Genomic DNA, 27,690 nt, shown 5'->3' on the forward strand with positions numbered 1-27,690 from the left:
GCCGTGTACAATGCATGTGTTATCAGCACCCTTCTGTATGGTAGTGAGACTTGGACCATCTACTCCAAACAGGAGAGGAAACTCAATAGTTTTCACCTGCGCAGCCTTCGCCACATCCTCGGCATCACCTGGAGAGGCAAAGTCCCAAATTCTTAAGTCCTCTCCTGCACTGGACTTCCCACAATGTTCATGCTTTTAAGACAACGCAGACTGCACTGGCTGGGCCGCGTCCGTCGTATGAAGGATGGTACACTGCCAAAGGACATCCTCTACGGAGAACTAGCACCAGGCAAGAGGAATGTTGATAGACCCCAGCTTCACTTCAAGGACCTCTGCAAGCGTGACATGAAAGCCTTAAAAATCAACACAAGTGCTGGGAGGTTACAGCAAATGACCACAACAAATGTCGAGGTACTCTTCAGCAACACCTAGAGCAAGGTGAAAGAGTGATCCTGAGTCAGTTTGAGGAGCGGAAAGCACAGCAGACAAGAATTCCATGACACCCTACACATGCAACAACCGTGGCAGAGCCTACCATTCCAGGATCAGCCTCAATAGCCACAGTTGATGCTGCTTGACAAATCAGTAACTACCAGAGGTGCAGTACCCATGGTCGACCATGACCGATGGAGGCCACACTATTGCACAGAGAGGCGGTTTGGTAGAGGACTAAAATGTTGCTTGTTATTATGCTCCAGTGAACAAAGTTGAGAGTGACTTGGAGTTTAGTTTTTAAATATGCACAAACTAAAGCTTAATTAGTGAGTCTAGGTAATTTTGTTCAGTCTATGCCTACATACTAGAACCAGATTTCACTCATCCTGAAGCTTAATTCCACTTCAGTGGATGTTTATTGGAAGTATGCAGACTTGTAGCTGAAGAACAGATTGTGTTTTTGTTGGAGCCTTGTTGGATGCCGTTCTTTGCTGGAACTGGTTCTGTTATGGAATCTATTCGTTGGGATTATTACATACCATTGCAAGCATAAGATGAATTTTGGTGGGCAGTTAAATTCGAGGAGCGTGCTGCACTCTCAAAGGTTTAGTGAGCTCTCTGTGTTTCTTTTGAAGTTGCTGTTTGGTAAATATTATGTCCAGCATGCCTCTAGATAGCTAGAAATCCATAAGAAAATTTGGGGAGAGGTCTTTGCCCATTAAAAGGAGGTGCTGGCAATGATTTCCATGTGGTAGACAGGAGACCTGTAGGAACCTGTATGATTTCTCTCCCTTTTTCTCATGATTGCAGGTCTCTGAAGCTCTCTAGCATGTCCTCCTTATGATGAAAGGAAATGGTTAGCTCAATTAAATATGTTGGTAGGTACATCCTCTGGAGGGGCAAGAAGCATATAGATTTTATAGAGATGACATGGCCTTCACAAATGACCAACTCTGTCATCATAAATAAACTTGTGTGATGGAATTGGTGAATGTTTCTCGACATTGACTTGTTCTAACATGGAAATAACATGCAATAGTCAGCAGTAGATATGATGCAAATCTGGAGCTATGGATGGGGCAAAAGACCAAACTCGAAAGAAGCCAGAACCACATACTGGATCGAGATTAACTGATCCTTCTGGATGATTTCATTGTGATACTGTAAACCGATGCAGTCTCCTGATGACTTTTGATGTTTGCTCCAAGCATTGTCGTCTGAACTATCATCCATTTTGCAAGTCATTGTGGCAACACTGAGCAGGGACTATATGCCCAACTTACATTGGTAAAATGGCAGTTTTAACTCTCATTTTCTCTCGCATATTAGATCAGCGTCATGGTTTCTTCTTGGGAGGTTCCTTGGTATTGATGTGCTTTCTCATAGTACCCTGGGTACTGAGGTGTTGGCTGAGACCAATTTGGCATGTTTAATTTCTGCCATAAGTGAAGCATGTGGTTCTTGTGGTCCTTAATAGATTGAGTAGGTAAGTAGTTCAGCAAATGATGTGCAGCATTTATAAGTTCCAAACAGAGGTTCAAAGTTCTTGCTGTCCTTGTAGTTGCTGCTCCTTTTTGAGGCAGCTAATAGCTATGGATTCCTGTGATACTGCTTTTCATAAAGGGGTCTTGATAGGTCAATGTAAATTTGATATAAAACATTTTACTTCCCTGCTAGCTCTTTGCTTCTTTCCATCCACTGTTTGTGCTGCCATTTTAACATATAGTTCCATTTAACATTTGGTTATTGTTATATAGTCCAGCAAAAGTGATTTTACAAAAAATTCTATAAGGTATTCAAACAAAAGATTGAGAGGTGTTTGTGTTTAGAAGGAGTAGTCAAAACTGAGTGTCTCTGGACAAGGTGAATTTAAGAGCACAGAATTGTCATTGTAACCAGGTGAAAATATGGGCAGCACAAGTCCAAAGGATGTTCGGAGCTTGGGAATATGGAAGGTTTAAGCAAGCACCGATACTGAGTGCCAATAAAGCCAAAAAAGGCAAAAGAGATGGACCTGGAGATGAAAACGGATTATGCATTGGGATTTTGAGCTTTTCATTGTATGAATTGCTGGAATATGATGGAAGTGCTAAGAGAACTTCTCCAGACAAGGAAGATAAATTGACTTATTGGGCTTTGTAAGGATTTGTGGCTTGAGGGAAAAGAACATTGCACAGATCAGGTTTAGATAAAAATGAATAATGAAGACTTTGGCATAGACTAGTCATTTGAATTTAGTTTGTTAAATATTCAATTTGAAAAATGTTAATTTGCAGTTTTTATGCATGTTCTGGGGAAAGCATGGGTCCTCCCTTTCACGTGCACAGACACACATTCTCTCATACTTTCTATACGTTTGTTTTTTGCTGTGGTTGCGTCTAAACCCTGAAATTCCTTTCAAACCTGTACAAGATGCATTGTAGCAGTGTCTTGAGCTGCTCCAGTGGGCACAACACACTAGTTGTCACCTTGGTCCCAAATGGGCTGACCACTTTGGGAATCTGGTAGCAAATTCACTCTGATAGCAAATGAGTGGAGTTAAGGTTTAGTCAAATTTTGGAATATTAATCTCTTTGCTTACCCAGAAGATTAAATCAAATTCCCTGGCTCATATTCCACCACGCATGAGATCAAGGATGTCAGTGGCAGGAAAGGCCATTTCCTCTTCATTTTTCCAATATTGTAGGTAGTTGAAGGTGAGAGAAGGTTACCATAGCGCAGAATTGCTAAGAGCAATAGGGGTTGCAGATCACAAGGAGAGGATAGCAGAGGGAGGTTTGGTCAAATGATGTTGGAGAGACAAGTGCTTTTGGTAGATAGTACTTTAAATAATTCAATGTGCGATAACGCTATTTAATATGATGTGGATATGCTTGTATGCACTTCACTGAACGCCAGTAGGCAAATGCAACCTGTATAAGGAAGGTATGTTTGCATTTATCATGATGGGATTTAGTATAGGAGTAAAATGTTTATATCAGGCTTTTGTGAAACTGCGTTTAGAGTACTGTTTGCAGATTTGGTTCCCTTTTCTAAAGGAGTTCAGTGACCATTCTTTTGACTTTAGGAGTGGGGTGTTTGGTATCATTGGGCCACTACATTCTGATCTTAGTAGGCCTTGTGCTAACTGTAATCATTGAGTGAGCCATCAAACTTGCGTTTACTGTGAGGCATTTGGCTATCTCTTGACTTTGAATGATTGCATCTAATGTTCCTTTGCCATAGTGAGAGGTGATGGTTCAAGCAGGTGATGTAGCCCTTGCCTGTGCACAGTTATTTTTCAGGCTGTGACTCCATTATTGGGAGCTTAATCTCGAAATTTAACCCCAGAGCATTTATAGCTATAAAAATAAAGAAGCGATTATGGTGCCATCTGGGTGAGGAACAGCTGTAGACATTTTAAACACTAGCCTGAGAAGGTCAAAATTGTTGTTCTTCATTTGAGATCCTGGGCTTTTGTTCCATTTTCAGAAATAGAAGATTAATGTCCTATAACCTGTTTTGAAATTGTTGTATTTATATGTTGTGACTCGTGGCTAAGAATTGGAACACAGTTATGCAATCAGATACGATTAACTGCAGCTAGTCGTCTTTATAAACGTCACTTGGATTTGATAAATAAGTTAAATTCTTAGCATCCTTTCATTTTTTTTATATGAGCAAGAACATGTATGACCTTGATGTCCTGAGTGTTTATGTCCACCAAACTAAGAAATGGGAATTACCCTAGTGTTTGCTTTTCAATTCAGTAATTTCTTAGGTGATAGGACTTTGACGTTCCTGTTCAATTTCTCATAGCTTTGCCTTCCCTGAAGTGCAACAACTATCCATGACAGCCTCTTCAGCTCTGTGGGTAGAGAATCTTAAGATATCATTGTCCTTTGAGATTATTCATTTAATTATTCATTCCTTCTCTTCATTTAAAAGGTCCACATCCTGAATCTTAACTCCCTAATTCTAGGTTACCTCTTAAGAGGAAACACTCTCTGAGCAATTACCCTGTCAATCTCCTCTCATTCCCTTGTTTCAATACCATTACCTCTCATTTTTCCACCTCCAGTTTGCGTGGTCACACTTCATAAGAGTTCATTAAATTTGGGAATCAAATGATCCCTCCATCCCAGGACATTATATCAAATTGTCATAGTCATTGATGTAACGTTGTGAGCTGAGTTTTTATTTTGCTCCCTGCACTCAGAGTAAGTTGACGTGTTTCTTCATCCCCTGCTGTATTTCTGAAATAATATAAAGTCATCTGTTTTGCCTGTATTTAGTTCTAACTTAACAATGCAATACCTCAATTGTGACAATTTCACACTTTGAAGATTATGTCAGCACTTGCCTGCTAATTGTAGCTGGATCATTTTCCCCAGGTCAGATTTATTTTATTCTGTGGTGAAAGTGTGACTGCTGATGATCACAATGTATATACTTTGGTCTTCCTCCCCATATATACTGTTCTGTGTTTTGCAATTGCGCATTCTCACAGCCTCTAAAATTACATGACACATTTCTTGGAACTAGGCATGATTCTAAATATAACAGATAATTCTTTCTGCAGCAATCTTGTACGTTCTCTTTCCTGACTCTTCCCTCTACTAGTTTTATCAGTACAGGTTTCCCCCGCTATCCAAAGGTAGAGTGTTCCTATGAAACCGTTCATAAGCCAAAATGGCATTAATTTATATGGGAAAAATTATTGAGCATCCCTAGACCCAAAAAATAACCTACCAAATCATACCAAACAGCACATAAAACCTAAAATAATACTAACATATAGTAAAAGCAAGAATGATATGATAAATATACTGCCTATATAAAGTAGAAATAATGTATGTACAGTAGTTTCGCCTACCAGAATCGGGAAGATTGAGCCAAAACCGATTTGTAGGGAAAAAAAATTGGCATGTACACGCATGCACGCACACCTGCCCGCGCAAGGCTTCATGCTCATGGTAGTCTTTCTCAGGGTAAACACAAGTTTAAATCGGGCATCGTTTTTTGTAAAAGTGAAATGTTGTAACGCGAACGTTCGGACAGCGGGGGACACCTGTGCAAGTATCCGCACACTGGATCAGTGGCTGAAGTCAGAATTGAAAATTCAAATCGATTATGTCCTTGCTCTTTGGTTGTTAATTTTCACTTGATTATAGTGAATGGACTTATAGCGAGATTACATTGAATAGACTCATGGATCTGGGCCCACCAAGTCCATCCTAGATTAATTCCACTTTTTGCACTCCCCCACCCCCACCACCCAAGTTCTAATCAAATCTTCCCAGATTCTAAAACCCACTTGCCCACTATAGGCAATTTGTCCTATGGCCAGTTAACCTACCGATCTGCATATCTGGGATACGACAGGAAATCAAAGCAGTGAATAGGAGAGGACAGAAGGCCATGGAAGGAAGAAAAGGGTGGGGGACAGCAGAGGGAGATGATAGGCAGGTAAGGAGATGAGGTGAGAGCAAGAAAAAAGGATGGAAAATGGTGTGGGGAGGTTCATTACTGGAAGTTTGGGAAATCGATGTTCGTGCCATCAGGTTGAAGGCTGTCCCCTTCTCCTGCCCTGTATCTCTGTCACCAGTAAGGCTGTTCCCTGCTCTTACTTCACGCTCCTCCTGGTTTCACCTATTACCCTCTGCTCCCCCCACCTTTTAACCCTGTCTCATCGTTTTTTCATCTCCCTCTCTCCCACAAGGTAGCTTTATCTTCAGTGTGTCAGAACTGTATTTCTTTGATTAACAATCAGCAGATGTGGAGATATTTGCAGTATTGGGTTGATGTTTTCAATTCTGCCATGTTGGATCACACTGCTGTTGTCACTCTTGCAAGTTCACTCTGTCAGTAAGCAGCAAATGCTGACAACAGTGTGCTTGGCTCTGTGTAGTCAGATTCACTTCTTTTCTCAGGTCCCTGAAGGAGGGAATTGTGTGTGTGTCTAATTTAGAAAGTAGACATTAACTTGCCACTTATACTGGAAAAGATTATTCCACAGGGCGTATAGAGTTGTGGAACAGGCTGGAAAGAACAGCTGAGCTGCCAGTTAGAATGTGACAGCTGAACCAACAGGAGAACTTGTAATCATCAGCTAGATGCTGAGGACAGATTTATTGTCTTTTCACTATTCGCTTTTAGTCACCATCTCCTCTTTCCTATTCGGGAGGTTTGTTCTATCTCAGTTCAAATTCAGATTCATTTTACTTATCGCAAATACCTGGAACTATACAGTGAAATGCAACGTAAACACACGAGATTCTGCAGATGCTGGATATCCAGAGCAACACACACACAAAAAAAGCTGAAGACACTCAGCAGGTCAGGCAGCATCTATGGAGAGGAATGAACAGTCAACGTTTTGGGCCGAGACCCATCATCAGGACTGGAAAGGAAGTTGGGAAGAAGACAGAGTAAGAAGTGAAATGCGTCATTCACGTTAACAACCAGACTAAGGCCGTGCTAGGGACAGCCTGCAAGTGTCACCACACATTTTTACATCAGCATAGCATGCTCATAATGCTAGGCAGAACAATACAGAACACAACAAAACAAAACATGTCAAGCAACAAACTAACAACAGCAAAAAAGGCCAAATACCTAGCTGCCACCAACGCACGTACTCAGTCCTCCAAGTCCTGTCTGTCTCCGGCCTTCAGCTTCCGTTGGACTAAGAGTGAGGAAGTTGACTGCTGTCTCAAGGGGATGTCACACATCGTCCTTTGCTCATTGTTTACTATTTCATTGTTGGAGAGAGTCCCAGGTGTTGGCTGGAATTGGTGCATTTTATGTTTAAATGCAGGCTTTAACAAGTTCAGCTTTGCTCGGTGGTAGTACAGTATCTTAGTCATTGGATCATGCATTCAGCCTATGATTTAATATATGATATTGACTGTTATGCTATAGCAGCGCTATTTTGTGGTATGTATTCTGCTTTTTTAATAAGATGCTCTCCCATCACCTCTTTTTGATCTACGTGAGCTCACAATTTGACAAAGGCTCAGTTTTAAAATTCTAATCATATTTGTTCTTCTGGTTCCACTTCAGCCTTAGAGTCAGTTCTTGCTGATCTCGGCTCTTTAATCTCTGCCCTCTTGTGACTTCTATTTCCTTTGCTCCATCATTAAACAACTTTTTTTCCCCCTCTGCTGTGGGAACCCAAAACACTGAAATCCTCTTCTTAAACTTCCTGACTTTCTTCCCTGAGGAAGGGGAGAATGAGTACTGTTAGCAGTCATCCTCAAAATGACTAAAAATTCTTCTCAACCTATGCTTTTTACTAAGCATTGGGTCATCTGCCTGGTTTTGATTTTTGTTCATTGATCTGGAGGATTTTGGATCATTTTCTGGAATTTAAAAATACTGTATAAATGTAGATCACAATTAGAATATTATCTGATAGAACCTGAGGTGGGGTAAAGGAGTATGAATTGGTGGGAGCTGACAGTGGTTTGAAACTGTGGCATCATAGTTCAGAATTGACATTGACAGGATGTAGGGAACTGGTTGGTGTGTGTTTTCTATATTCTGATTTCTTATTGTTATAAGTTGGAAATTTATGGAATAACTCAGTTATTGAGTGGAACCTGTATCCTATGCCATAAGGGAAGTCGCAGACACTTACAATGTCCTAGACAAGTTAAATTGGCTTGCTAATGTCACATGTATCAAGGCACTGTGGAAAAACTTTGTTTTGCATGCCATCCATATGATTCGTTTCATAACCATACTTTGAGGCACTGCAAGGTAAAACAATAAAATAGAGAATAAAGTGTTACAGTTACAGAGTGCAGTGCAGGCAGACAATGAGGTACAAGTCCATAATGAGGTAGATTGTGAAGTCAAGAATCAATCCTATCTTATTAGTGTTCGGACATCTTACAACAATGGAGTAATAGCTGTCCTCGAGGCTGATGGTACATGCTTTCAGGCTTTTATAATTTTTGCCCAATGTCTGGGGTAGGCGTGGACTTAGCTTTTCCGAGGCAGCAAGTAGTGCAGAGAGTCACGTGCAGGAATTCCGTTGGCTGTGTTCTGGATTTTGGAGCTGGAACAGTGGCTGGAATTACTGTGGTGCTTCTACAGGGCTAAAGAGTCTGGAAAACCAATTTAACAGCTGTAGTCACAACAGGGAAGTAATGAAGGATTATACTACGTTCGTATCCCTCTCAGTAGATTTTTTCACTATGAATTAGGTGAGTGCAGCCAGAGCCACAAGGTAAACTAATGGGCTAAGACCTGGAGCTGATGGCCTCTATGCCATTGTTCTTAAAGCAAGTAACTACAGAGATAATGGTGTTGATTTTAATCTACCAACTCTGTAAGAGGATCAGAAATGTAGATCCACTATTCAGGAGAAGGACAGTAATCATGAAATAATTTTAGCCTAACATCTGTCAGAGAATATTATTAAAGAGGCAATCGCAAGATATTTAGAAAATTACAAGACAGTTGAGCAGAGTCAATTTTGTATTCTGGAAGGGAACTCGTATTTGAAAAAATGTTGAATTCTTTGAGGGTGGGAAGATGGGGCATGTTTGGATTTATGGAAGGAATTACATAACATGCAACAAAAGGCTGCTGACAAGATTGGAGCTCACAGAATTGAAGACTGAGGGATATATTAGCAAGGATAGGGAAATGGCTAACTAAGTGATTGCAACATTGGGAAAATGGATAATTTTTGATTAGTCATATACTATAGGGATCAGTACTAGGCCCACAACTATTTATAGTTTACATTATTTAGTTGGATGAAGAGACCAAAAGTACTGTAGCTAGATTTGCTGATAGGGCAATTCATGAAGAGGGCACGGAATATACAGATAATAGTGTGAGGAAGGTGATGGCGAGTAGCAAGTATGGGTAAAATGAAAGACTTTGGAAAAAGGAATGGGGAAAAAGTTGGAGGCTAAGATTACAAAATGTTACAGTACAAAGGGATCTGTAAATCCTAGTATATGAAAAGAAAAAAAGCTTGCATGTGCAGCATGTTATTGAGAAAGCTAGTAGGCAATAGACCTTTATTGCAAGGGTATGGAGTACACAAACAAAGAAGCTAGTGATACTAGTGAAGTGAGACTGTGCATTGAGTACTCTTGTGTAGTTTGTCTTCATATTTAAGGATGTGCTTCTGTTGAAGGTGGTGCAAAGGCAGTTCACTGGTTTGGTTCCTGGTATGATCAATGAAGGCAAGTTGAATAGGTGAATTTTTGAAATCTCTAGGGTTCTGAGTGGGTGTGGGACTATATTTCCACAATAGGTTATGCTAAAATAAGGGAATAGTTCAGAATGAGGTCATCTATATCCGTTGGAACTGAAGACGGATTTCTCCTGAAGGCCACAATGCTTTAAATTTGTTATTATAGAGATTTTTGGAATTAATTCATTGAATATACAATAGACAGAAATTGATACCTGGAACTACAATGGAGCCCAATAGTATAGGAGAACAGGAAAGGTATTGGAACCGAGATTAGATCAGTTATAATCTAAATAAATGGTTTGTGAGGCCAGCTGTCCTACCAGAGCTCCTGTTTTTTATGTTGTTCCAGTGTCCTAATCAAAATTTTAGACAATTACTGTGGCACAGAGGGTGATCATTAGGCTGTTAAACTTAGCCATCTCCTAGATAGAAGAGGGTTCTCTTTGTGCACATTGGATGTACAGAACTCAGGAATAAACTACAACTCTTCCTATTCAAAGGCCTTTTCTAATATTTTGTTTTATTTTTCCCTTTGCAACTGAATCAGTAGTACTGTGTGACTCAATTTTTGGACAGCTATGCTTTTTAAGTTCAAATTTAACTTTCAAATCCTAAAAATGTTGCTCTGCAGTGTCTCCTCAAAATAGCGCCTCGAGATCCCACTCCATCTTTGTGCTACTGATTCTGCAGTGTATTATTTCCATTAAAATATACTTTTATAGATTTCTGTGTCCTCCTGAATTTCCTCATTTTCATGCTACTCTATTGCATTGTCAAGTTTTGTATTATTTGCAGCTATCAAAGCTGTCATTTCCCCCCAGGTCCTCATGTTTCTCCACGTATTCACAAAGAAAACAATTTAGTCAATACATGAGATTCTGCTGATGCTCAAAATCTTGAGTGGTGCACACACAATGCTGCAGGAACTCAGCAGGTCAGACAGCATCTGTGGAAGGAAATCAACAGACAATATTTCAGGCTTGAGATCCTAAAGGACTGGGAAGGAAGGGGGCAGAAACCAGAACAGAGTTGCTGTGCAATCATAGAAATGGCTATAATGAATTGTCATACAAGGTACTGTCAAAACAACTCGACACATCGTCATTCCAGAGAAAGCTCCATAGCCATCCATTGTAGTTGTCTCATAGCTGTGTGATTCCCTCACAGGCTTTGTCAGTGGCAAAGGTGGCGAACAGCCCTCACTCTCAATGGCTGTAGCTCTTTCTGTTCAGAGACCTTGGCAAGTTTAACCCTCAACCATCGAGCCCTAAACAGATCTGTGCTGTTTGCATAGTGTGGGTTGATTACCCCTCTTGTAAAGCAGATGATTGTAGCAAGAATTTATTTGAGAAGTGTTTGAGGCACCCTGACGAACAATGTTAAGGACAGTAATAGTTTGACTGCAACTTTCCACGGTGAGTTGTGGAAAACTGCGCATGTTACTAAGGTCTTCATTGTCAGAAGTAAAGGAAATGTGTTAGTGAAACGTCTTTGACTCTGCCTTTAACCTCTCCGCTCAGTGGTGAGAGTTACTGGAGAAAATTAGACTAATTAAACCATTTCACTTTGAGCAAAAACAAATGCAGGAAATTCAGAATAAAACCAGGAATTGCTAGTGACGTTCAGCAGTCAGGCAGCATGTGCAGAGGCTAAACAGAACTATTTTTTTCAGGTCAATGACCTTTCATAGGAACGGGAAACAAGTGCAGCTTAAATTGTAGAAGGGGAAGAGAGGTGAACAGTACTAAATAGTAACTGAAAAGAACATCAGAAAATGTGAACTGTGTTAAACTTGGGTAGCAGAGGTTTTTCCAATCTGTCTCTGCCTCTCTCTCTTTGCCCCTGTGTCTCTCCCTCTCTTGCCCTTTAGTCCACCTTTCTCTTCCATTCCACAATCTTTCCACTTCTGCCTGCTAGCTTTTGTTTTGGCCTTTTTTTTGTCTTGGTTCCCAAGGTTTATATTAAATGACCTAATGTCATAGATCCTGTCCTTATAGTTAGGCTGCTTAGAAAGTGAGCAGCTTCCCATATGAAGCATTTTGTGTAGTTAAATCTTGTATTGATTAACACTGTCATGGACATTGTAAATGTAAGAAAATATGCGAATGATATGTGGTGCTTCCTAACACTTGTCATATTTTAATGGAAGAACCCTGTCGTTGTTTAGATGATGTGCATTAAATAGCTCCAAGTAGTTGTGCTGTTGAGGCTCTTTTTTTCTTAAAATCGAAGTGTTCCTCTGTAAGAATTTCTTTTGCCTTCATCCTATAGATAACCCTGAAGCTCTGAACTGCGCACTCAGATGCATTTTTGTGCATATTGGGTGATAGCAACCTAAAATGATCTAATAGGTGGAGATTAGAAATTTAGAGTTTATGGAAATAGTGAAGGTTTTTAAATCACTCATGCCTTTTTATTTCAGATGTATTAATTTGTTCTCTTCTGAAAAAAAATCAATGTCCTACAGTTCAATAAAGAAAGATTGGTTTAGTTTACCTGGTAAAGAGAGAGTATGATATAGAGTTGTTAAATTAGTAACAAATAAAATTACTTTTTGTGAGAGTGGGCTCAAGCTATTTTTAGTCATAAGTTTATAACTGACAGTTGTGCAGATCTTTAGCTGAGCGCATCTAATTTTTGATCATGCTTCAGTTTATAAAGTATAATGAGAATTGTTTTAACTACCGTTCATTAAAATTGTGTAATCAGCATTATTTGTACATAAGGGAGCAAAGATCCTTAGTAAACTTCAAAAAATGCTATTAATGTACACTGAGTAGCGAAATTAGAGGATTATTGGAAATTCTTTGATAAACCCGTTAGAGCAGTGTTTTCTTTAAAGAATGATGCAGCAGCGCTGTGAGCAATCATTTGTCTTTCTTATGTCTGTCTTTGAAACTGTTATCTAACCAGTCCTATTTCCTCCTCATTGCCAGTGACTCTTCAAACCTTGCACACTGCGTAAAAGAATCCTTACAAGTATTGCTCCCTGTAATGGCACAGTGAACCATTTCTGTCTGAACCAGAAGGGACCTTGGGAAGAGGCAGTGCAACGCTGTCTCCCTCAAATGGGAGTTTAACAGATGTCGCATACACAATGGCCACACCTCTCCATCTACATTCTGTTATTTAACTTGGGAAATGAATGGGAATCAAATAACTGCAAATGCTGGAAAGTGAGAAAAAACAGTTAAAACTTCAGCTAACTGATGAGCTAATGAAATACTTGCTTTTATTACCACTATTCTGGGCCTCAGAGTCTATTACCAAATAAGAGAGAGATTTATGTGTACATTTGTATTTGCTGTTCACAATACTGCCCCATTACATTTGGAAAAATAATTAGCAGAATACCTTCACTGAACTTGTGACCCAGAGATAGATTGTCTAATGCTACAGTTCTCCTCCACCGTTTTTTTTCAACAACTGAAAACCCTGGCAATGCTCAGTAACCTCTCATCAGAACTGGAAAAGTGAGAAAGCAAGTTAGTATTAAGTTGCAAAGGCAGTCAGTGGAAAGAGAGGAAAGGGAACATCTGTGATAGGATAGGTGCCCAGCTTGGCAGGGTGACACATGTTGTTTCTGTCATCTAAAATAGTATGATGAAAGCTTGCTAATTAATCATAGCTGATCTGTCCCGAGAAGCTTAGAGTGCTCTCTTTGCTGAGCCTGCTACTTTATTCTACTAAAGCTTACTGTAAACTTTCCTGTTGTCTTCCTTCTTCCAATTCAGCTTCCTACACCTCAGATTTTGTTTTCTAGAAATTTATCAAGCCTGTCCAGTGTTAATATAGTATTTCCAGCATACTGTTTCAAACCTGGAGGCTTCCCTGTATTTGGAAACCAAAGCAAACTGCAGGTGCTAGTAATCCAAATCAAATCATAAAATCCTGGAAATGCTCAGGCAGTATCTGTTGAAAAAGAAACCAAGTTAATATTATGTATTATGGCCCAGTTTGATGAAGGGTCTTCAACTTGAACTGTGAACTTCATTTTTCTTTCCATAAATGCAACCCAGCATGAGTTTCTACGGTATTCTCTGTTTTTAATCCTAGTATTTGCTTTTGCTTGTTATTTGCAGGGGGTGTTGAGCACTGTTGACCTATCTATCCCATGCTCATACACAGGCCAGCTTGAAATATATATCCACAGGGGGTTACCCGGCTCACTGCAGTGTATGTACTTGGCTGCGACAGTGATTTTCTGTGAGAAGCTTATTTTAGAAGTCAGTTTATCCCAGCATGCACAGTGGAAATTAAAGTGGAGGAGAAACAGTGATAGAGTGCAGCTGCTATTCCTAATGTCAAAATTTCCTTTGAACTTTTGTTATCTACAGCCCCAAGAATTGTTTTCTTAGGGGCTTTCACACCCTAAAGCAGCATGACAGAATCAGTGAAAGACTGCATATAACACAGCCACTGTGCAAAAGACAACAAACTGTGTAAATACAAAAAAAAGCAATAAACATAGAGAAGTTGAGATGAGTCCTTGAAAGTGAATATATAGGTTCTGGGAACAGTTCAGTATTGGAGTGAGTGAAATTGAGTAAAGTTATCACCTGATTCAGGAGCCTGATGGTTGAGGGGTGGTAGCTTCCTGAACATGGTGGTGTGAGTCCTGAGGCTCCTGTAGCTCCTTCCTGATTGTAGTAGTGAGAAGATTGCATCACTTGGATTGTGAGGGTCCTTGACGATCGGATGCTGCTTTCCTGTGACAGCACCCCATTTAATCTGCTCAATGGTGGGGAGGGCTTTACCCATGATAGACTAAGCTGTATCCACTACTTTTTGTAGGCTTTTACATTCAAGGGCATTTGTGCACGTGTGCTGATGGAGATTGTGGAGGAGATGTTGTTGCAAAACCGAACTGGTGTTTGCAAGTGAGAAAATTGAGGATATAGTTGAACAAGGAGGTATTGAGGTCTAGATCTTGAAGCTTATTGGTAGTATTGAGGGCGTGATAGTATTGAATGCCAAGCTGTAGCCAATGAAGATCATCCTGATGTATACATCTTCACTATCCAGATGTTTTAGGGTTCAGTGAAGAGCCATTGAAGTGGCACCTGCTGTTGTGATAGTAGGCAAATTGGAGCAGATCTAAGTCACTTCTCAGACAGGAGTTAAATTTTTTACTGTGTACCTTGCTGTACAGAAACTCGCTACCTACCGCAGGCAATTAGAGCAGTATTGTGTGTTAGGATTGTCATCAACAGCATGTTAGTCATTAAAAGATGAGTATAGTACACTCCTTAGAAGTAAGCTTGGACCTTGTTTTGTATTCCCTTTCTTCAGCTCTTTGTAGGAGACACAACCCTGATTTAACAAATAAAAGTGGAGGCAATGCTGGCCAGTTCAACTTGCATTTCAGCTCAATCCCATTCTGGCCAAGTTCCAGAAAAAACCAAGTCCATTGCCGGTTTTCCCATTCCCGTCACCTGTACAGCTCCCGGTGGAATCCTTGAGACAGCAGATTAGATTAGTTTATTATCATACACACCAGGGTGCAGTGAAATTAATTGCTCTCACAAAGCTCACGAGTAAACAGTACCATAGTGGTAATAAGTACTGCAGGAGCTTAGGTGTGTTGCTATTCTCCCACAGAACAGTGCAATCAAAATATAACCACAATGCTCTTCTTTGAAAATGCATTTATTCAAGTACAAGCGTAATGTGCGGTTCTCATTGGTAGAATATTCTTTCTGGGATTTTAGAGTCCTAGAACTCTACAGCACAGAAATGGGTACTTTAGTCCATCTATTCTGCCCAGTCCCATCAGCCAGCAGATGTTATCTATTTGTCAGTTTTCCTTTACTTGCTCATTCTTGTGATGTATTTGTATTTTGTGAAGCACTGTTTTCTCAGATGAGTTCTCAAGTGATTGTATCTTATTGATTGCTAGGTTCAAAGGGAGAAGAAAACTGCTGCCATTTCCACAGCTGAAAAATGTCGAAAGCAACAGGTTCCAAGTCCAGGTCGCAGTCATCCCACTCGAGGTCCCGCTCTCGGTCCCGCTCTCGATCATTTACTAGGTCTCGCTCGCGGTCTCGCTCACGGTCTCACTCTAGAAAGCGGAAGTACAGGTGAGTTCAGAAGATCTTTATTCTGATTTCAGGATGATTTTAGAATGCTCATGTGGTCTTTAATTGATTCTGTTAGGCCTATTATGTTTTGGATTTATTGAGTATGCCTGCAAGAAAATGAGTCTCGGCTGTATATGTTGACGTGATAATAAATTTACTTTGAGCTTTGATATTGGATAGGCATTAAGAAGTTTGATGTTACTCTGTGATAATAAGGTGTTTGATTTTCATTTAACACTTCTGTCCTTGTGAGAATCTTGCATTTTAAACATTTGGACACAAAACCCAGATTGATCCTCTTGAAGTGTTAAGCTATCTTGTTTCATCTTTCAGATGAGACTCTAAACTAAGAAACTGACCCTGGTCCATTTAAAACAGAGGTTCCCAAACTTTTTTATGCCATGGGCTAATACCGTTAAGCAGGAGGTCCGTGGACCCCAGGTTGGGAACCCCTGATTTAAAAGGTCCTGTAGCATTGTTCAAAACAGAACACGGAGCTTCGCAGAAGTTATCTTACTAACAGCATTGAAGTAGATTAGGTGACTGTTTATTTCAGTGCTCCTTGTGGGGATTTACTAAGTTGAAGAATATCAGAATCAGGTTTAAGATCACCAGCATATGTCGTGAAATTTGTTAGCTTTGCAACAGCAGTACAATGCAATACAAAATGATAGGGGGAAATCTGAATCCCTGTATGTGTTACTTGTCCAGAATTTATTGTGCATTTCTAATTGCCCTTGAGAAGGTACTGGTGAGCCACCTAGAATGTTGCAGTCCTTCTGAAGAATACTTATACTGTTGACATGGTGGGGGCTCCAGGATTTAGACCAGGCAACAGGGAAGAAGTGACAAATTTCCAGATCTGGACAGGGTGGAGGAGACTCTGCGGCTGAGTGTGTTCCTTTGCACCAACTTTTCTTATCCTTCGCAGTGGTAGAGGTTGTAGATTTGGGGGTTGCTGTCCCTGAGTAACCACAGTGTATTTTGTAGTTGGTACTGCAACCTCCATACACTGGTGGATGAAATGAATGTTTACGGTTGTTTATGGGAGGACTCATGGAGGTGTATGGTTGAAATAACTGTTCTTGAGCTGATATGTTTTTTCATTTTTCAAGGTAGGTAAATAATTGCTTGATCTGCACTCAATGCACCCTTGGTGTTGTATTAAACTTGAGAATCGGGGCATTATGTTGTTGGGCTCAGGAGTTGGGTGGTAGGGTATGTTTGACCTTTCCAACAGAGTATGGACAGGGCTTGTTGTGTAGAAGGGAGCAATAAATGCCTCAGTTTTGAGGTCTGGATTGTCAGAAGTTCTATAGTCAGGATTCAACAGCTACTAATCAAATTGGATGGCGCAATAAAGTGACTGTCAAGTTAGGGCCTACTTTTGTGGGAGTACATGACCATGAATTTCCAGCAGATGAAGTCACAAATTGACTGCAATACAGGTACAAATTCAGCTTGTTTTTTTTTAAATAAAAGCTATAACCATGATATGGCTACAGAATTGTCAAACCCAAAAGACCAGGTGATAACAATGCACCAAAAAGATGGTATAACTGGCAGAGGAAAAAGTAACATTAATGAAGAATTTGTGTTGATAACAGAATATAAAACACAATAAGCAGGCAATGCAGACCTTATAGGTAGATGTAAGAAAAGGAAAAGGTTTAAGATTCTGCTGAGAGTTGTCTATAAGCCTGAAGGTAACAGCTGAACAAAGTGTCAGAATTGTTTAATGACAAATATATAAAAATTTAGGAGGGGAAAGTTATAATGGAACGGGGGATTTTATGTAGATAAACAGTTTAGGACATTTCAGAAGGCTAGTAAATCATGATGTGCGCTCAGAATTTTCTTCAACAACACTTTTTATAACAGAAATGGAGCAGATCACATTGCCAGATTTAGCCACTTGGTGTATGAACAACTGAATATAAATGATTATATAATCAAGTTAAAATTAAACAGTTAAAATTCTACAAACCCCATTTCCAGAAAAGTTGGGATATTTTCCAAAATGCAATAAAAACGAAAATCTGTGATATGTTAATTCACGTGAACCTTTATTTTACTGACAAAAGTACAAAGAAAAGATCTTCAATAGTTTTACTGACCAACTTAATTATATTTTATAAATATACATAAATTTAGAATTTGATGGCTGCAACACACTCAACAAAAGCTGGGACGGAGGCATTTTTACCATTGTGTTACATCACCTTTTCTGTTAACGGTTTTTATTTGTTTTGGAACTGAGGATACTAATTGTAGTAGATTTGCAATTGGAAATTTTGTCCATTCTTTCTTGATATAAGACTTCAACTGCTCAACAGTCTGTGGTCTCCGTTGTCTGATTCTCCTCTTCACGATGCGCCGTACATTTTCAATGGGAGATAGATCTGGACTGGCAGCAGGCCAGTCAAGCACACACACTCTGTGTCTACAGAGCCACGCTGTTGTAGCCCGTGCAGCATGTGGTCTGGCATTGTTCTGCTGAAATAAGCGTGGACGTCCCGGAAAGAGACGTCGCCTTGATGGCAACATATGTCTCTCTAAAATCCTAATATACGCCTCAGAGTTAATGGTACCTTCACATACATGCAACTCACCCATACCATAGGCATTGAAGCACCCCCATACCATCACAGATGCTGGCTTTTGCCCCCTTTGCTGATAACGTTCAGAAGGGTCGTTTTCGTCTTTGGCACGGAGAACTTGACGCCTGTTTTTTCCGAAAACTAGCTGAAATGTGGACTCATTTGACCACAGCACACGGTTCCACAGTCTTTCGGTCCATCTGAGATGAGCTCGGGCCCAGAGAACTCGCCGGCGTTTTTGCATAGAGTTGATGTATGGCTTCCTCCTTGTGTAATACAGTTTCAAGTTGCATTTCTGGATGCAGCAACAGACTGTGTTAAGTAACAATGATTTTCTGAAGTACTCTCGAGCCCAGGTGGCTATAATTGTCACAGTAGCATGACAGTTTCTTAGGCAGTGCTGCCTGAGGGCTCAAAGATCACGCGCATTTAACAGTGATTTCCAACCTTGCCCTTTACGCACTGAGATGTCTCTGAATTCTCTGAATCTTTTCACAATATTACGTACTGTAGATGTTGAACGACCTAAATTCTCTGCAGTCTTGCATTGAGAAATGTTCCTTTTGAACTGACTAACTGACTAATAATTCTCACGAATTTTGGCACAAAGGGGTGAGCCACGACCCATCCTTGCTTGCAAGACTGAGCCTTTGATGGACGCTACTTTTATACCCAGTCATGATACCTCACCTGCTACCAATTAGCCTGCTTAATGTGGAGTTCTTTTCTGGAAATGGTGTTTGTAGATTTGGAAATGTCTTTCTTCAACAAGATGCTAAGGGTAAAACCAAAACAGAGCAATAGTAAATGTTCAAACAAAATAATAGTTTGCTATGTTATAAAGTGAGTTTATATCATCTAAGGAAAATCTGTAACCAAGGCAGTAACAGAAAACATAAGAAAGGATGTTTTTTTTTAAAAAGAGGAAGACTTGCAAAGATCCTGGTAACTGGGAGATGTGCCAAAGCTGATTAAATAAACTGTAATAGCTGGTAGAAAGGAGGGTCAAAGTAAGCTCGCTAAAGACATTAAAATCAGTTCAAATGCTTTGCTATTAAATTATAGCTAAAATTGGCTCTTTATGGATAAAGGCAAACCTATTAATGAAAATAAAAATCGGCAGGCAAATTACATGTTTTGCATCAGAATTTACAATAGGAGATGGTGTGATTGTTGCCAAAGAAAACTAATATACACCAAGATTAGCAGGATCTGAGTAAATAGTAAAGAAAACAGAGCATTAAAGAATCATGTGCCACCATGACCTTATAGTTTTCATTCTATGACTAATGAAAGATGGTTATAACACTCCAGATGCCCTAATTGTTCACTTCTGAAGTTACCTTAATTGAGATCCATTCCATTATATTTTGTTCCTCCATTTAAGAGAGGGAAACACATCTGTTTCTGGTTAATATAATTTCAGGCTATACAATTAGTGACTGATGTTCCAAAACTTTTCAGTTTCAGAGAGAGCTAATGTGGATTTGTGTTGGGTGTATCATGTATGACAAGCTGATTGAAGAGGTGACTAAAAATAATAGAACAGTGGGAAGTCTACTTGTATATACTTCCAGAAGCACTATCGTGAATTCCGAGACTTACCTATATTTGAAATTCATGGAAATAAAAACAATTTATTGCCTTGGCTATAAAACTGACATTGTAGAAAAGTAGGGATTATAGACGGATGCTCCAGTTGGCAGGTTGTGTCTAGCAGTTGCTCAACAAGATCTTTCGGGATTGCAGCCGTTGCCATTTTTATACATGATTTGATATAAAAGCGAGGCAGATGGCCATATTTTCGAATGTCACAGATATTCAGCATTATAAGCAATGCAGATGGAAGCCATTCACTATGAAAGACAATTTAGTAGTTTGTATGAATGGGAAATTTTGAGACTTATGGGTTTGACCTGGGCAAATTTGGGTGGATAATGGATTAGCTAATTTTAAGATGCCATAGAAAAGTGAGAAAGAGCATTTGAAAGTTTAGGGCTAAAGGCAGAAACTAAAAATTGATGGGAAAGAAAGCAATTTGTTGACCTGTTTAGAAAACTGTTTAGAAAACTCACCTCTGGTGAGAGGCAGAGAGCAGAATAATGGGCAGTTGCATAAGTTGGCAGGACTTATAAAGGAAAGGGGTACATCGAGTATAAATCAGACATCTGGAAGTCTGCCAGGGTATAGAATTAAAGCCAACATGACCCATTAGTTTTTTTTCTTATCCAACACAACCTGAGAAATAATGATTTTTGAAAAGGAATGTACATGCCTGTAACATTAAGCATGTAATTTGACCCAGATAAGATAATGGTCTGGAACATATCTCAGACTTAACAAATTCAGTCTGATCACTTTAGGCTTGGGTCAGGTAGCGGAGCTGTGTAGCCATGATCTCATTGGAACAAATTTGGGAAATTGTCAATTGTTTTTCCTTCATTTCTAGGCAGAGGTTAACAATGTAGAAAGTGGAGGGCAAATTCTATCTGTTCACTGTTTTTCTGGGGATGTTAGAGGAATACAATTGAACCCAGAATCTCCTGGCAACTACTCTGCAGGATGTGCTCAGCTGAAAGAAGCTTCAAGATGGCCAGTAAGCACAGGCCTAAAATTCAAGCCAATTTGATGTTTATAATTGTTCTGAGCTGGCAGCATGGGCAGGGGTCCTGAATTTGTACAGTTCCCCCACAACTCGTCAGATTTCATTTTCACTGCCGAGATTGCAGATGGACAACCCTTTGATTGTGCTCCAGTACTTGAAAGCTCAGTGGCATGGTGGCATGTGAAGAACCGAAAGCTATGTATCTGGAGTCTCTCTGAACCAGTCAGCAACATCGAAAGCACCTTGAGTTTGGGCCCAGAGATGCACGTTGGCAAGTTGGAATACTTACAGTTATTTCTTTGTAAATCCTAATTATTTAACCAGGCATCTTACAACATAACATTAAAATATAACAAGAGGAATTTTGCTATTCCATCAGAATTTTACATTTGCTTCATTAGATATCCTTTTCTTTCCACTAAAAATAATCATGATTTTGTGCGGGCTGCATTGCCATGTCCTAGATTCTCTGAGCGCTTGGTAGTAAGTCGTTATTTTGAACCCCAAACAGTTCAGTCTAACCGAGCGACTTCCTGGTCCAGTTTGTGTGTGGGCTTGTGGTTGCACCTAGACCAGACCTCCTCACATAAAGACAACAACTTTCCTTCTCTGCAGGACATTCATACATCTTCCAGAGGGAGTGGGGTTTACAGCAATAAGAAATGTTCTTGTCAGTTTACAGGCCCAGGATTTTATTTCTGTATTTTTAAACTAGACTTGCTCTTTAAAGGACTGGTAGTTTTGAGCTTGTATTCAGTTGATTTAATACTGCACCCTCATGCAATTCTGCTGCCTGCTATTTTAGGAGACATTACCACATTTATTTTAAACAAGTTTACGCTATGTAACCATGGCATCATCCTGCATCTTAAGAGGCACTTCAGCTACTGTATACTCTCCATCACCTGTTCTACATCTTAAAAAGTCTGCCTTCTACTAGCTCAGAGGCCTTTATTTTCAGTTTGAACACTTCGGTTTTCAATAGTTGAATAAGCCTCTAGCCAAGTTCCCACCCTTCACTTCTATCCTATCACCAGTTCTGCAACATATACTCACTCGAACTGGCAGACATTCACATGGTGTCTTTCAAATGAGTAGAGACTTTTTCAATTGAGGTGATACTGGGTACACTGTGGTTAGCACACAGTGTAGTTTGGTGGCTGTTACCAGTTGTGCTTAGAAAATGCTGTCACTTTAGTCAAAAGATATTGGTTTCCACTGTGTACTTTCGCTGATATAAGATTATGTTCCAGGCTAATGTAACAGCTGACAGATGACACACATTGTTCATAATAGAAACTTTTCTACGTAATTCATAGACTCCTTTCATTTTAAGAGACTGTGTTTAATGTAACGGCATCGGTGTAAGGCAACTGCTTTTGGTTTGTTTGTAATGGAAGGGCTGCAGCATTTATTAAGCACATAAAACGACTCTTGCGTGTTTTATTCACAAAATCCAATAAAGTAATGTGAACTAACTCGGGTCATATCCCTCACTTAGATCATTACATTGCTGTTCATTGAAATAGTGCTGCATGATTGATAACATGATCTTGAGTGACTGAAGTTTAACAACTCATTGGGAAAGTACTATCCAAAACTGCAACGTCCTGCAGTAGAGTGAACTGGAAAACATAGATGCTGGCTTATGGTTTGTTAAGAGAACTCCAGCTTGCTGCAGTGTGAACTGTGTGGTATTGCAGACTTCGGCATGTTTCCTAAAGCACAGAAGACATGAGCTCACTGGAAGTTGGCTACGTGTGTATCATTTTTAGTTGTGAATTTAATGGTGAGCCAGGAGGAGTTCTATAAATTGCAGAGCAGAAGAGCTCCTTGATATCGTCGTGTCTGGTCTGTCAGCTTTACATCATAGGCTGGCAGATTTAGCATGGTCCGAAAGATTGATGTGGCCACAGGGCTGGTGCTAGCTGGAAACTGCGCAATCTGGTTCATAAATTATGTACTCAAGTTTATGGAGTGGGACTTGAACTCAGAATTATATTTGTTAACATTTGAGCCACAGTCCATATTGCTGTCCAAGGCTTACTGCAGTAATAAATGGCATTTTCTCTTGATATGCTTTAAAGGATTCATGTTCTTGCATTTTGAGGCATCCAGATCAATTAGAATCCAGCTAGAAGCAGTTTGAAATGAACCCAGTCGCCAGCTTCTGGTCACTGTGTGTACTGCCTGAACTTGTGCTTATGAACTAACTGAAACCAGCTTTTCCCTCAGTAAAATGAAAACACGAGGGAGCTGATCCACTCTTTAATTCTTGTTGGCAGAACTGTTGCCAGAAACTTTCAAAAAATCTCAGGCCCTGGCTGGCTTGTGTCCCAACCAGCCGGCCTCTTCCTGTGAGAGTTAAAGAGTCGAGGTGAACTGTTCACTTGATACTGTTAAAATGGGTTTAACAGGCAGGCTGTAGCAGTCATTCCTCGCAATGTGGCTGCTCACTGGGCCACACATTCCTCTCGATGAAAAGCTTTGCTGGGTAAGTACTGCAAGTCTTTTAAGTTCTCAGCCTGTTTTATTGATTTTTAAAGTAATTTATTTAGCTGAAGAGATTTTTTTTCTCACTGTTATCTTGGGGGACAGGCTTGCAGAACGGTTAATCCAGCTGTTACCATAGTTCCTGTGTTGTGCGCGTTGTGCCAGATTTTGAAATGCATTTGCTTTTGTACTTGCGACCTGATGAGGCACAACACTGGAAGAGCTTTCAGAAATAAGAATCCCTTACTATTCACATTTTTAAAAAACAGTTCTAATAAAGGTAGCGAAAGTCACTGAATTGATCAAAAATTTGTTTTGCAAAGTCACTAAGTTTTCTGAGCTACAGGTGATTGGGAGTTTGCACAGCTTTGATGTTCTTTGATTCAGTTCATTCTTCAGGGGCTGCAGTGGGAGGGACGGTGAAGTTGGTGGGGAAAGGAAAAGGGAGTGTTTTCGATTAACTGTGCAAACTACAATTTTGTGTGTATCTGTGCTGCTTGTCTAAATTGGTGAAGTCGAACCTTGAGGCTCTGTATTTAGAGTTCGAAGATGTCTGCTGGGTTCCCAAACTGATCTTTACAACACTGACTGAAAGGTAATTAACAGTGGGGGGAGGTATAAATAGGAAAATGCTTTATGGCCAAAGGTTTTCCCTCCCCCCATAATATCTTTTCTACTGATTACTGTTATGACACCTAGTGGCTGACTCATTGTCTCAGAATTATTCTAAGCGGGAGTTGTCCCTGAAGACTTTGTGAGTTGTCACGACTGTAACCCTGAGCTTTAAAACATAAGAATGTTTTAGGCAACTCTCACTATATCTGCCCCTCTGACTTCTGATCAATCATATTACCACAGATCAGAGCATCAGCGTAGTGGTGGGGCAATGGAATACTTGGAATCAGATTGATACTTGATGGATTTGGGGAAGTGTTTGGAAACAGTCCCAAATTCAAATGATGTACATCAGCTGTTGTATAGTAAGGAGTCTATTGGACAAGTGGGTTTTTAAAGCTCTCAGGTCGTTAGTTGTTCATGTTTACACTATAGGGTTTCTACTGTTGTTTTCTTTCTTTCTTGAGGGCACTGGGAACGTCCCTTGGGCTTTCGTCACCTGGTAGTATTATTGATTTGTTGTGAGAGAATCCTGCTTTTTCACTGCCTGATTTTAGGTTCCTTTTCTGTATATAGCCTCGTGAGATACATCATAATTTATTACTCTTCCCCTGGCTAGTATTGAATGCAGTTGAGTATCAACCATATTAATGAGGTTATCTGTAGTCTAGAGCAGATAAGAACATTGGATTTCCTTCGCCAAAGGCCATTAATGAACCAGATGGTCGTCCTTGTAGCAGACCAGTGGTTTACAGTTGTTATTGTAGATTTAATGAATCAAATATGGATTCAGCAGCTGTCATAGTGGCAAATAAATTTGTTTCTAGATCCTTTATCCAGGCCCCTTACAGATCCACAACCATTCTATTACTGTTCATATTTATATGGAATTTTTAATATTAAAGTTAGAATTTCTGGGCAATGGTCATTAGTTTGATAACCTTGATATTTTTACCCTCTAATTGGGGCCAATAAAGCCAATTTAAAATTAGTTAGAAGAAGTGCGTCAGTTAACTCAGCAGTGGTCAAAAATTTGAAACACAAATTGTACGGGTATGTTTGGTTACAGAAGGTGGTGGATACAGCCCAGTTTGTGGTAGGCAAAACCCGCTCCACCTTTCTGAGTACATTTACATGGAGTGCTACCACAAGAAAGACCCCACCAGGTTCAGCAATGATTGTGCCCCTACAAACATCAGGTTACTGGACTGGCATGTATAACTTCACTCACCACGACTCTGCACTGATTCTACGGACCACAGACTCTTTTTCAAGAACTCTTTTACAACTCTTGTCCTCAGTATAATTTATTTTTATTTGCACAGTTTGTCTTTTGCTAATTGATTATTAATCGCAGTTTATGTGTGGTTTTCATAGATTGTGTTGTATTTCTCTTTCTGTAAATGCCTGCAATAAAATTAATTTCAGGGTAGCATACGTACTTGAATAATAAATTTGAACTTCAGTTTTGATGTACAATTTAGCCATACCTTTGAAGAAACTACTTGTTCCTCAAGTAATGTTTTTTTAACTGAACCATTGAATTTATTTTTTTGGATGAGAACTTTTGAGCAATAGGCGATGGCTGAGGCACATCCAGTTGTCACACCACTCAGTGACACTAGCATCTATCAATCTGCTAGTCCACTTATCAAGGCCTGTATCACCCAGCAAGCATATTGTAACACAAAAGGGGATCAAAGGGTAAATCCTACCTTTTTAACAGACAATGGAGTCATTCATTTGACTATTGAAACATGAGTGAGCTATTCAACTTTGTGGCCTATTCCACTGTTGAGTTAGACATTGACTGTCTGTACCACATTCTCTTTCACCTGTTTCTTCCATTTTGCGCAGTTTCCATTGTTATCTGTGTTGAGGCCCACAAGTTTCTAGGGATATAGATTTCCAGTGTTACATAGTCCTTTGCTTGGAAAAGTGCTGCTGACCAGTTCAGGATTCTTTTATTGTTCCAAGGTTTTCTGTAGGCCAAGATTATGCATTATAATCTTCTTAAAGCTGTTGTATTATTTGTATACGGTTGTATTCTCGGACAGTTTTTCTTTAATACCTGCTGTTTGCAGACAAGAGCAGCATGTATAAATCCTGAAGCTCCTGAATTGAAACATAACTTCCTATGTAGCAGCTCTATTGCTTTGCTTGTGTTTTGTTTGTTTACCACCTTCTTTCCCCTGGAGTGGAAGATGTGCAACCTGACGTCTTAAGTCTGTCTTCCTGCTTTACATTTCTTAAATTGAAGTCTTTTGTCTATGTCTTGTGCTCCACCTGCTGGCATCGACTCATCAATCAGATAATCTTGAAAACAGCTTACCGGTCATCCTGGTTTGATAGTATTAAAGCTGCCTCTCCTCTCCACCCTCCTTGCAACTTAATGAACTTTTGTCTACTTTGTTTCGACAATAAGCATGGTAACAGACCCTTCTGGCCCAAGTTACAGCAAATTAATGTACTAACTTGGAATGTGGGAGGAATTGGAGTACCCAAAGGACACCCACGCACATGGTCATGGGAAGAACATATGACCTGCTTACAGACAGCACCGAGTTTGAACCTGGGTCGCTGGCGCCAGAATAGTGTTACACTAACCACTACACTACCATTTCTGTCCATGGCACCAGGCATCTCAATTGGGCATATTCAGGCTCTCTTTTCCAGCTCCATTTGACCTCTCTTTCTCTTCCCACAGATGTGGCTTTACCTGCTGAGTATTCTAGGACTTTCTGGCTAGTACTTTCTGACTTTCTGGCTAGTACTTTCTGACTTTCTGGCTAGTGCTTCACTAGTCTGAATGGACCAAGAGGAGTATAATTAAGACAAGCAATATGTTAATTCACAGTCCTGTAAGATGCCTGTTTTAAATTGATGCAGCAAAAAGTAGCTGGAAGAACTCGGCAGATTGAGCAGCATCTGTAGGGGAAAGTCGACTGTTGACTTTTCAGGTTGAGACCATGTATCAGGACTTTAATTTTGGCTGTCACATTTAAAAGCCACCCAACCCGGAATTTCTATGGTTCTATTAAATTGGGTAGATACATGGATGGGAGAGGTCTAGAGGGTTATGGACTGGGTGCAGGTCAGGGGACTAAAGGAATAAAGTTTCAGCATAGACTAGAAGGGCCGAATGGCTTGTTTTCTGTGCTGTAGTGTTCTATGGTTCTAATTCCTCAGCCCTGCTGGGTGAGGAAATGACTCACTGACAAAATTAATATTATGTGTTTCCTGTACATTTAGAGGAAGTTTTGGAAGGATACACATGACTAAGCATCTGATAGTCTCATTAAATACACTATTAAATTTAATTTCTGCAAATGAAATCCATCCAAATATTTATAACAGGCTGTTATAAATATTCAGTTGTTTCTTGAAGCAAATCTGAGCTGGTACTGCAGTAAAAAATCACTGTTGAGATTTAGTTATAAGAGAACTATTACATTTACTTTGCTTTCAAAGCCTACATTACGGCTTCCAAAATAGTGGATGTTTTACAGGGTATGTCTTTTATTTGCGCTTACTGATATTTCTGATAATGACAAACAATAATTCACAGTATTTACAGGTTTACAGTTAATGGGGAAAAAAAATTTTGCTCATTCCGCCTGATAGGTTTTTGTCTAACCCCGTCTTGATTACTTGCTGATC

General features: G+C 39.8%; 1 protein-coding gene across 5 annotated transcripts in view; it reads left to right on the plus strand.

Moving 5' to 3' along the window:
• The window catches only part of LOC132383406 (thyroid hormone receptor-associated protein 3-like), a 120,919-nt gene that overhangs the window by 70,372 nt on the left and 22,857 nt on the right, over positions 1-27,690 (plus strand). For 4 of the 5 annotated variants that reach the window (XM_059954317.1, XM_059954313.1, XM_059954315.1 and 1 more), the window contains exon 4: positions 15,537-15,717. In XM_059954317.1, coding sequence (XP_059810300.1) covers positions 15,581-15,717 — 137 coding nt within the window. In that variant the 5' untranslated portion in view covers positions 15,537-15,580. Of the gene's footprint in view, positions 1-15,536; positions 15,718-23,196; positions 23,417-27,690 lie in introns of those variants that run through there. The other variant, XM_059954316.1, reaches the window with a different exon arrangement.

Source organism: Hypanus sabinus, chromosome 30, assembly GCF_030144855.1.
Source record: "Hypanus sabinus isolate sHypSab1 chromosome 30, sHypSab1.hap1, whole genome shotgun sequence".
Lineage (NCBI taxonomy): Eukaryota > Metazoa > Chordata > Chondrichthyes > Myliobatiformes > Dasyatidae > Hypanus > Hypanus sabinus.